Here is a 12713-nt window from a genome sequence, read left to right as displayed (position 1 = left end):
ACCTCATAGAATTCAAGCTGTAATTACTGCCAAAGGTGATCCTGCCCCATATTAAAATAAATTTGTTTGAAATTTTAAGGTGTTTCCATTATTTTGTCCAACCCTTGTATATATATATTCTGGGAATACATATGGGAAGATTTTACTGAGAATTTCCACTCCTCAAAGTATTTGAGGCAAGTTGTCTCTCATAGTGAGTGCTATAGAAATAGACTCATGTACACTGAGTTACTCTGACTTCTGGATCTATTTGCAATCTTTTTGTTTTGCTTCACTTTATTTAATTGCAAATGTCTGTGAGGAATAGATGAACACCACAAGTCACTCCATTTTAATATATTGCACTTCATTTTCACTAGTTGGAAATATGTATCAGTGATCTAGAGGATTAGAATGTTATTATCCTTAGAAATAAATGTTCCTAATCTAAATCCAGTTTATTGTATACATATCCAAGATAAGACACCTAATAGAGAACAAATCAGTTGAAATGAAGTGTACGTAGTATAAGTAATGAAAAGTCTTTCAACTAATGATGATGTTAAGAGTCCAAAGTATTCTCTTATTAACAACTCATTTCAGACATTCTAGATATTTAATTTAAAATGTACAATGGAAATACTGAAGATTAAAGTGATAACAACAGGCTTGAGACAATGAACAAAACATCCACATGGTCACTTACAACAGCTAATTCTTCCTCGAATCACATCCTCTTAAATAAAGAGGTCTTATTAGATAAGTCCTAGATAATTTACATCTGAATAAAAGACAGTTGTCATATCTGAATACTTTGATCATATCTGCTCTATCAAGACTGTTTTAATTTACAATAAGAACAGGCTTAGTTCTACTGCAGTATGAACTCAGAAACACAAGACATAAGGCTAAGATTATATAAAAAGCAAGATATAAGTAAAGAGCTACTGTAAATCGGTATCACAGAAGTGACTGGCCTTAAGTTATCTACTCATGGGAAACTAAATGTTACTACACTAATGTAAGCATTAAAAATTTAATTAAAAATAATTAGGCCATGAGGACAATATTAGACAATGACTAACATTATGTTAATTATGCATAAATTTCGCTGCCATTTTTACCTAATTAATGATGAGAGGATCATCATATTATTTATGATTAGGCTTGGAAATTAGCATATTTTACACAATAAATTACTGAAATTACTCAGTCTGTTCATTTCTATTAAAAAAATTGTCAAGTTAATGTTACTGAATTTAAAGCTGTGAGAGCATTACTCAAAAAATTGTTTCACCATCTCTCAATGTCTCATATCATCATTTAACATCCGTTTTCCATGCTGGCAAAGGTTGGATGGTTTGACAGGAGCTGGCCAGCTGAAGAGCTGCCCAGGCTCCTTGCCTGTTTTGGCATGGTTTCTACAGCTGGATGCCCTTCCTAACGCCAACCACTTTGTGTACCGGGTGCATTTACATGGTGCCAGCACCCACAAGATTAGGAACACTTGGCTGGAGAGGGATGCAGGGGACATGCCTGTATGCAAGGACAACCACGATTTTACTTAGTTTGATGTCTTCTGAAGTACAGCAAACTGTCATTCCCTCTGTGAGGCCCAACATCTGAAGATCCTTTCTCACCACTTCATCCCACATCTTCCTGAGTCTACCCCTTTCACATGTTCCCTCCATAATTAGAGATTGGTATCTTTTGATGCAACTGTCTTCATTCATATGCATTACATGACTGTACCAGCACAGTCTTCTCTCTTGCACATTACATTTGATGTTGTTCCTAGTTTTTATCTCAAATCACTTACACTCGGTCATATATGCACACTGACATTACCAAGCCATTGGAGCATACTGGCTTCATTTTATTCAAGCCTTCGCAGATCCTCAGTAGTCACAACCTATATCTCACTGCCATGTAGCATAGCTATTCGTACACAGGCATCATGCAATCTGCCTTTCACTCTGAGGGAGTGGCCTTTCATACTAACAAAGCTCTCTGAACTGTGCTCAGCCTATTCTTATTCTAGCAGCTATGCTTTTGGAACAATTTCTACCACTACTAACTTAGTCACCTAAATAATGGAAACTGTCTACTACCAATCTATGGAAACATCTGAAAATACTTTTGCTTGCCTTCCCTACCTCATACCTGGTTGAATCTGGATTCAACCATGTTGGAACTTTATTTTCCCATAAAAGAATTGGACTGGGTGTAATACAACGAGGAGACTTGCGGCTAAAGTTGACAAGTTTTAAACTGAATGTATCTGCACTAGCTGCATCGCACCAGACACATGGTTCTCTTTAACATGTCTTATTCTTTTCAGTTATAATACAATCATTAATTATTTTTGCATGGGTAGTTCTGATCAGTGGTTCATTTGGGGAAAATGAAAATCAGTGTAAAAGAAAGCGCAAGTTTCCAGAAGTTAATCTGTCTGCATAATATAGAGTTAACATTAAAATTTTATTCACACTAATGGCAAAACTAAACCTACAATAAGGGATTTGTAAACAATCGCATATTTAGTCCAAACGGCACTAACAGGGCAACGAGTCTACGATATAGTATGTCAAATGATACGGGGAGGGGGGGTCCTAGGGGATTTTGTGTTGGGGGTTTTGTACACAGGTGGGCGATGGAGCATTTTTTGGCCGATTGGTGGGCGATATTGCAATTTGGCGCGAAAAGTTTAGGAAATACTGATGTAGAGGTTCCTTTGTTTGATTTGGTCTCAGTTTCATTCAACATCTATTTCCATGTCATTAACATTACCTCTATTAAGTGTCCTTCTTTCTTTGGTTAACCTCCAGTTTACTACATGTTGTTTTACACCTATTACACCATTTTGTTTTTCATTTTTGTGACCGGATATTAACGTTGAGTTTTTGGATCCTGTGATTTTGGTCGTGTGAATTTTCCGAGTCCTCTCTCCTCACCCTCATTCGCCAGCGCGCATTTCTTTTTTTCATATCCGTTTACTGCATGTTGTTTTACACCGATTACACTAAATTTTTTGTCATTTTTGTGACCGGGTGTTAACGTTGAGTTTTCAGATCCTGTGAGTTTGGTCGTGTGAATTTTCCGAGGCCTCTCTCCTCACCCTCATTCGCCAGCGCGCATTTCTTTTTTTCATATCCGTTTACTGCATGTTGTTTTACACCTATTACACTAATTTTTTTGTCATTTTTGTAACCGGGTGTTAACGTTGAGTTTTCAGATCCTGTGAGTTTGGTTGTGTGAATTTTCCCAGTCCTTTCTCCCGTGCCGCCCATTCGCCAGCGCGCATTTTTTTTTTCATATTCATTTACCACGTTTTACACCTATTACACTTTTTTCATTTTTTGCTCGAGTCAAAAACTGGAGGTTAACCCTCTCTTCCTTTTGTTTAACTAAAAAGATAAATTAATTTACATCTTTACAGAAGACGGTCAAGCAACATCATTTTCAACACCTCTAAAACAGCAAGTTAATTTACAAAGAATTCGAGACCGGGCAGAGGTACGTATATTAAATTACTTGCATTAGGTTTGTTAACCCTTTAGCATTCAGATTACTCTGTCAAATGTAATACTTTTAAATTAATTGTACATTATCTTGTAACTTTGAGATTCTGTTGATGTGATTTTTATTTTTAGAATGACCTTGTAGGGTAGGTGTGAGAGGCCAGATATAACCAGTTTGAACATAAAATGAGTAGAATATTTTGGCTGGATTTTTCTGGTTTAAATGCTAAAGGGCTAATTGAATTATTTGCTGAGATATGCACAGTCATCTTATGTTCATTTCACAGTCAAATGGTTACAGGTTCAATCTCACTGTGCACTTCAGTGGGCAAGTGTTTTACTTGGTAGACCTAATCCATTGCTTACATTGAACTGGCTAACCAAGCATTTTAGTGTCTTTAGCAGAATCCACTTTGTTGAAAGCATCTGAACCAAGTCTCTGATTTGAACATAACTTGATACTCTAATGCTTTGATTCACACTGCAACAACTCATGGATTATGGTTTCTTCTTCCCTTTCCTCCCTCCATCTGTCTTGGGAGGTTATAATCAACATCATTTCTCTTCTTGATTAAGCTGTCTAAAAAAATCATATATTGGTAAACATGTTACCAACATATACCTATTTTCAATTAGTTGTACAATAATCCTACATCCATCTTCTTTCCTTTATATTACCCTAATATTATCTTATTCTCCTTTATATATATATATATATATATATATATATATATATATATATATATATATATATATATATATATATCTTTCTGGTAGTTCTCAGAATCATAACCCCCAAAACCACTGTCATTTTGATTAGAAAATGAAATAAAATAAAAGGTGCAATAGGATAATGTTCTTTTCTTAGAGTTTTCAGTTTTGTTTTACTGTCTTATATACTTATATTGGCAGAATAGTTTAATTGTTGGAGTAAGAGTAGTGCCTGCAAATTCAAGGCAACAGAATTAGGTGTCTTAATAAGGTATAGAGGGTACAATACAATATAGATAGTAAATAATAAGCTCTGAACTTACAACCATCTGGTCAGTAGTAGTCTAGCAATTTAAACCTTTCAGCCATTGTATCACAAATGCCATTAGCAAATTTTCAACTATTAGGTTGTCAAGAAAGTTCTTGCGGTTTTTAACCTTTAAATTCAGATGCACATATCTCGGCTCAAACAAAACTTTATTAATCGAAATAAACACCATCAGAATCAACACACTTTTGCCAACACAAAACAAGTTTATTTATGCCAGTAGCGTAAAAATCCTGCTTTCTGGTGGCAATGAAGTTGTTGAAGGCGTGTTTGGCATCATCTTGGTTTTTGAAGCATTTCTCATGCAGGAAGTTGTTGAGATGCTTGAAAAAGTGGTAGTCAGCAGGCGAGAGGTCTGGTTAGTATGGTGGATGAGGCAGAGTTTCATAGCCCAATTCGTTCAACTTCTGCAGGGTCAGTTGTGCAGCCGAGCGTTGTTGTGGAAAAGAATTGGTCCTTTTCTATTGACCAATGCTGGCTGTTGTTGTCGGAGTTTCTTATGCATTTCATCCATTTGCTGACAGTACTTCTCCGCCGTAATGGTTTTGCCTGGATCCAAAAAGCTGTGATGGATGAGACCGGTCGCAGACCACCAAACAGTCACTTTTTTTGGGCGCAACTTTGGCTTTGAGATGTACCGTGGAGCTTTGTCGGCATCCAGCCACTGAGCTGAGTGTCGTTGGTTGTCGTAAAGAATCCACTTTTCATCACAAGTCACAATCTGGTCGAGAAACGGATCATTCTTGTTGTGTAAAAGAAGGGAAGACAACACTTCAAAACAGGGTTTTTTTTCTTCTTTTTTTTTTGGTTGTCATTCAATTCGTGCAGCACCCATTTCTCAAGTATTTTTGTTTTTCCAATCTCTTTCAAGTGGTTGGAAATTGTTGTATACGTTATGTCTAATTCAGAAGCAAGCTCTCAAACAACTGTGCATAAATTGGCTTCAACTAAGGCTCTTAGTCGATCGTTGTCAACATCCGATGGCCGACCACTACACTTATCATCTTCAAAACTCTCGTCACCGCTACAAAATTTCTTGAACCACCATTGTGCTGTATGTTCATTAGTGGTTCCTAGGCCAAACACATCCTTGATATCACAAGCTGTTTCAGCAGCTTTTTGGCCTAGCTTGAACTGGAAAAAAAAAACTTGTGCGAATTTGTCCATGTTGTATTCAACATTCCAGAAAAAATGGCCAAACTATTCAAAAAGAAAAGGAGTAACACGATTAGATAGAGCGAAAAACGGGCTTTAAAAAGTAATTTAACGAAAATTAATTTGAAAATACATCATTTAAAACCAAAATTAAAAATTCTGCAAGAACTTTCTTGACAACCTAATAATATTCTTGCTTCTTGATTATTAAGCTGCTGGTTATTTATTTAGAATGGAAATTATTGAATTATAAAGACTTTGAATCAGTTAGTCTTTGATGTGTAATCTTATGTTGCCTGGAGAAACAAATCAGTGATTACATAATTTTACAATTTTAAATATATTATAAAATTGTGATAAAGACTTATATTGAATTACACTCTAGTCACTGTTGCTTATTTTTAATACAAAGTTTTATATTGACTTAACAAAAAACACAAGAGCCTATAATGCAAATTCTGGGTTCACTTACAAACATATCTTAAAAAAGTTAAGACATCATTAGATTCAAGTGACTTTATATAATGCAGCAAATGTAGAATGTGACAAATGTGATATGTTTATTGTTCAGTTTTTGACATACTGGTATTGGAACAAAATCTGTAACGAAATGTTCCAAATATGTGTTACTGACCTTTGACAAAAAATAATTGCATAATTTAGTGTTGAAGTATCTATATACATGTTTTTTCTTACTGTTGACAATGAACTGCGCACATGTCTCTTTAGCTTCATTAACTGACTTTACTTTAGATGAATACCTCATACATTTCCTATCAGTGCATATGCTTCTCAACATTCCCTACACTAATATTAACCCTGTTTAGTTCTGTTGTAGATCAGCATGGTGAGTGTGTGTATCTACAGAAGAATATGCACTAAATACATCATTACTGGCAATGCAATGTGACTGAAATCAATTTCTTTTAAGTCAATTAAATAAAAGAAATGTATATTGAGTTATTTACTAGCCAGCTACTAAGTTTTAAATATGTTAACATTATGGACATAACAATATATTTTGAAAACATTCACTAGCTGTGAAGTTTGAAACTTATGCTAATTATGTAAACCTAAAGAAATATATTCTGAGTCCTTTACTAATTGTGAAGCTCGAAAAATATATTAATATTATGGTCTTTGTGTTCTATAATTTTTTTAATTTCTGCCTACCTTAAATTTTTATGTTAAAGTAACTCTCAATAGCTGCTACTATTTACTGAGGAAAAGTACACCTTATACTGGAGTATTGCTCACACATCTTGGAACAACACTCACCCACTATCAACCTATATCCTCTTTCTGTCTCTATAACACAGTAGCTACTTCTCTTCTGAGCTCAGAACTCAATTCTATCTCATCTAAATTTACTTTAATCTCTTACCACCATCTTATGTCTTATTCTCTAAACTTTGTAGTATACTCCTTTTCACATCTTCTCCAGAACTGCATCTACCTAGCACTCTTTCTTAACCCATGTCTATTAGCAATTCAAATTATCTTTATTTTTTAGTCTAGTGAAGCCTAAAATGGCTATGATGATTGTTTTTCTTCCTTTTCATACAAGTAAATAAAATAAAATTTAAATGGTTAAATCTTATTGCACTAATTGATTAATGAAAAATGTTAAAATTTAGTGTGGACTGTACAACTATAAACTCTGTTGTATAGTTATGTGAAAATGTTTAAAATCCAACACCAAAATGTATTCCTACAGAAATTACAAGCAGATTTGATTGAACAAATGAGCCGAGAACTAGAGTGTTTATTTGAAGAATTTGTATCAGAAGTTGAACAAATTGAACAGAATCCACAGTCTCTTTTTGAAATTAAACCTAACAGGTAAGCTCTATATATTTTCATTTCCTTATGGTTTTCTAAAATCTTAATTGAGAGTTTTGTATTAAATGCTTTTTTTTTTTTTGCTTATATTTTTTAATAACAGTTTTAATTTATATTTAGCTTATACCACAGTCATTTTCTATTTCTCAGTTTTCAACTAGGGACCATAACAATGTGAATTATATAACAGGGATTTTGGTTAGGTGATTCTTATTATATATTTATTCTCATACAAGGTTACAAAAACAAAAAGCCCTAAAATAATCCTGACCTAATATAATTGACTCAATTAATTTAAGAATAGCGTAAACAGTAACTTGAGTGAAAATATTTACTTAATTTTTTACACCAGAAATCTCAAATACTTTTGCTGGAAAAGCCATATAAAAATATAATGTTGAGGCTAAATAATATTTTTTTATATATTAACTATAGGATGTAAGTTTGAAAGGTGCCAGCTGTGTAAACTTTAAGAAACATGATACTTTAAAATTCTTTGCTTTATTTCTTTCTGTTGCAAATGCTTTTTTGTACTGCTTTTTGATATGCTTCTTCATTTTAATTTAAAACTTTTTTTTATTTAGCTTTTCAGTTTTTTGTTATTTACTTTTTTAAAATTTGCTGCTGAATATTATTTTTATTACAATGCAGTTGGAACAAAAATTGGAATAGAAAAGAAAATAAGAAATTGCAAGTTTATTTACTTATATTTTGTGTGTGTGTATGTGTGTATTTTATATATATATATATATATATTTATATGTATATATATATATGTATATATATATAGCACAATTCTTGCACATATATTTAATATTCTACTTAAATTGTGGCCTGGCACTTCTGTTAGAAATAAATATTTAATGTTAAGACTCGGTGTATTTTAAAAGTTTCCAATTGGCTATTCACACCTTTCCGCTTTTGTGTACACTGCAGATTTATTAATTTTTTTTTGGTAAAATGCAATTTCGATTTTATTATTTATTTTCATTTTTTTCCTTTTAGTTAGTAAGAGGTGGAAGAACAGTCTCCATACCCTTTGTAGGCTTTTATGGTGGTGAGATGGGTGTGCTGTATTTTCATCTTGAACTTCTGTAGGAAAGCATGTGCAAAAGTATGTATATCAGGAGAAGATTCATTACAGGATCTTCCAGCTTTCAGAAGGAAAGAATGATTGCAAAGTGCTTAGTATACATTGGTAGTGATAGGTAGGCGAGTAGTGGTGGTCAGAGGAGGAGAGATGGATGCTTCAGGTTATCTTGGGCAGATTTGGCTTGTTCAGAGGAGCAGGGGCCATTGTTGAATGATAAAAGTAACACTTTCTCAGCATCAGTAATTATAGTGAGTGACCCTTCACCAGTCAGCAAATAGCCTTCTTATTTTAGATTGTTTGTGACATGTAGCAGCAGAACTCAAATGGGAATCACACATAAACTTTGTAGAGGCTCAGCAACTGATTAGGTTTGAAGTAATTTCTAGTCATGAACAGGAAATTTGTTTGGGATACTTTTAGTAAAAGTATATAAATATCAGTTTGTCCTGATATTGTGTTTTTTTAATCTTTTTAGGACACCTTATTTCTTGTATAATGTTTGGCTCAAGCTAGTTTCCTTTTTTTGTATAGTAATTTTATTTTGGTTGTATTAATAGAGACTATATTAGATATCCATTGAAAGATTTTTTCCTGAGGTCTTTGTTCAAGATAGCAATACAGGTCTGAGATATTGTATTGGTTCCACTTAAATAATGTGTATGTGTGTATGTAGGATAAAGAGAGAAGGCAAGTATCATTGTTATACAAATGTATGATTTGAAGTGTGAGTTAGTAGGTCATTAATATATAGAAAGAAAATTGTGGGAGACACAACTGACCCTTAGAGTGCACTAGAGTTCATCATAAAATGTGTTTTGCTGAGAGTTCTGTCAGTGCATACTGCAATGGAGAGGTATGGTCAAAAACTTCTAATCCATGAAACAAGAAATGAAATAGCCCATGGCTCCATACCAGACATAAACAAAAGCTCTACTTGTGTCTAGAGCAACAACCTTATTTTCACTGAAGTTCTTAAGTGAAAGACTTCTAGTGCCTAATAAATCTCATGGTAGCTGTGACTCTACAGGAAATGTTTCAGTAATCACTTAGGTTTGAGAGAGACCTAGGGTGATGAAGGAGCTGGTTGCTTACAATCAGCACCATTATTTTTGAAATACTGGAAATGAGAGCAATAGGTTGGTGGTTGGCTGTTAACGTTTTCGCCCTCCATGACAAATAGACATAGTAGGATTGACTCAGTCTGTCGCTGTGAAAAATTGGCTTTCTCCTTAACTGAATGCTAAAGATACATGTTGTGGAAATTCTTTAGCAAATATATAAATTTTCAAAGCTTTTCATATTAGCTTGTAAAAACAAATGTGTGTGTGTGTGTGTATACATGCATGCGTGCGGTGTAAGTTAATTGAAGAAAATACTTAAGGTTTTAGAGCTTAAGATCATCTTTTAGGTTAATAAAAAACTGAAGTGGTGTGGATGTATAATGGGAAAGAATAATAGTAATAGAGTGAATAAATATTGTACAACTACTAAAACAGACAAAAACTTGGCATTATAAAATTAAGACAAGTCAGAATCCAAATAGTCATTGATGGTCTGCACCAGTGAATACAATTCAGATAATCAAATTCGTTATTAAAAAAACCACAAAAGCTGCAAACTGAAGGTGTATAAAGTTGGTGTACTTACACCAAGAAGAAAAGAGGTTTTGAACAAGAATGCCTTTTGTAAGCAAGGGACGGAAAAAGTATTAAAAATTTTCAGAAGCAAAGTTTTACATGTATTATTGAAGAGGCATGGGAAGCAATGACAGAACAGTGGTGGGCTGAACTATGAGGTTTCTGACAGAGAAGAGTGTATTGAATGGTGAGTGAATGAAGTAGAAAGCAGTAACATATGTGAATGGCTGTACTTATGTTTGAGTGAGTGGGTAACAGAAATTGTTACTATGTGTTTGAGAATATGTTGGTGAAAGAAACATTGGAGTGATTAGGTGAAATGAGATAAATTTGTGTGGATATAGTAAGCATATTTGTGTGAATTGTTTGGTGAAAGATTCAGATGGGGTGAATGCCTATGTTGATAGAGCTGTATGGCAGGCTCAGAGGAAAGCTAATCAGCTATTGATTCCAGTTGGAATAGCCATCTCCAACAGAGAAAAAAATCAATCTTTATTCTGTGATATTGGAAAGGCCAACAAGTGGCAGTATGATAATGGGAATGCCTTGTAGAGTTAAAGTTCCAAACAGTGGTTGTTGAGATCTGCCAGTATTGTTGTCTGTCCAGTAGATGCTTTCTGAACTGAGCGGTTATCCTTTGATTGGTTTCATACATATATATATATATAAATATATATAAAAATTTTTATGTTGGCATTTAATGAAATAAGTTGCATTCTTGGAGGTGCAAAAAAACTGATCAATGATTAGGAAAATGGACCTGGGACTGTGCAGAAAGATAATGTGAATGAAGGGAAAGTTTGTTACAAAATGAGAGTAAACAAGTAGGTGATGCAGGCTGGATGTGGTAAGGAGTTGGGGCTATGGACCTTAAAGGCTGCACTAGTTGTGAACATGTGTCAAGAAGTAGAAAGGGTTTTCTGGAAAGATGTGGAAATTGCAGGATCATATTGGAGGAAATGGAAATTATAGAGGTAAAATTTGCAGGAGTGATGGTTGAGAGGTTGGAAGAAGCGAATGTGGTTTGTTGGATGGATGATGGGAATGGGCAGTGGGGTAGAAGTAGGATCAATAATGAGAGTGTGTGGTGTTGGTTGTTATTGCATTTGAGGGAAAAAATGGAGTAATAATGCACACTAATTTGTTTGTTAGCTACCTTGAAGTCCAGATTTTCTCGTTTCACCATTTCCCACCCCTGAGCTGTATGGTCATTAGTTGCTGCCTATATCAGTTGTATTTCTCTGGGATGAGGAAGGTGGCATATAGAGAGATCTGGATTTTATGGTAACCAGCAAGTAGTTTACAATAATATTCCACTATTTTCTCCATCATCATGATCCTGACATAGTCCCGTATCATAATTTTGCTGACTGTATTTGTATTCTCCTTTCTCATACTTGCCCCACCACCAATTAATCTCTGGAACATAATTATCTATCCACAATAATTTCCATTCCTTCACATCTGACTCTACCATGTTCTACAAATATCCAGAGTAGCTTTTATCCTTTAAATAGTCCAGATTTCCTTCATTCCTCATATCATATCCAGATAGTCTGCTTGTTAATGCTCCTACTGTCAAACCTGTCTTTGCTTCTAGAAGAAACCCAGGTCAGGTCACTTGCAGCTCTAACGTTTTGGTCCCTTACATATAGATGAAACTGGTCAAGGGAGCATCTGCTGAATGTGCAATTTCAAGAGATCTCAAAAGAAACATTTGCAAGCCCTTATCAGCTCCACTGACCTTCCCAGTCCTTATTCCATTGCTCACTGTCTTTTCCAACATCAAAAGTCATATGTCACCCAACTCCTCATGGAATAACAATTCATTTTCCCGTTGAAGATGACTGCACCTGCTGGAATGAAAGGATTAGTTATCATCTAATTTCCTCCTTTACGCACATTTGCATCATCCGACTCTTTTATCTACTACTCCTACATAGATAACACTATATTCACACTGTCACCCACCCACTTTGTCTTTCTACTCATTACTCAACATACATACTGCCATTCACATTGCTTGTCACCTCATTCGTTTCCATTCTTTTTTTGTGCTGGACCAACAATCACTCACCACCCACTACATTCTCCTCTGCCAGAAACTATATACTCCTGCTCACATCCTTTCTGTCGTTGTCAACCATTATTTGTGTTATTTTTCAATATCACTGGTAAAACAGTTTTCTATAATTTTTTTTAATATTTTCTCTTCTTTGCTATCTTGACAAAAACTTAACTTATTTGAAATGTTGATACCTCTCTTCTTAGCATACTTTAAACAATGAAACAAAAGCATACTTTGTGTACTTTTGTTTCATTGTTTTTGTTGTTTTTCATCACAAATTTACCTAAAATGAGTTTACTAGAACTGTCTTGTGACTGATAATGATGAACTAAACAGGGTTAAATATTATGTAAATACAAAGCAATTATGGTTTAACTCA

General features: G+C 34.3%; 1 protein-coding gene across 5 annotated transcripts in view; it reads left to right on the top strand.

Annotated features, from left to right (window-relative positions):
• The window catches only part of LOC106877085 (sterol O-acyltransferase 1), an 87266-nt gene that overhangs the window by 30412 nt on the left and 44141 nt on the right, over positions 1-12713 (top strand). For 3 of the 5 annotated variants that reach the window (XM_014925870.3, XM_089352773.1, XM_089352755.1), the window contains 3 exons: positions 3419-3495; positions 7412-7536; positions 8188-8226. In XM_014925870.3, the coding sequence (XP_014781356.1) occupies positions 3419-3495; positions 7412-7536; positions 8188-8226 (241 nt within the window). The remainder of the gene's footprint in view (positions 1-3418; positions 3496-7411; positions 7537-8187; positions 8227-12713) is intronic. The other 2 variants (XM_014925871.3, XM_089352765.1) reach the window with 1 other exon arrangement.

Source organism: Octopus bimaculoides, chromosome 1, assembly GCF_046866305.1.
Source record: "Octopus bimaculoides isolate indiv1 chromosome 1, ASM4686630v1, whole genome shotgun sequence".
NCBI classification, from domain to species: Eukaryota; Metazoa; Mollusca; class Cephalopoda; order Octopoda; family Octopodidae; genus Octopus; species Octopus bimaculoides.
This window is presented reverse-complemented; position numbering and strand designations above follow the sequence as displayed.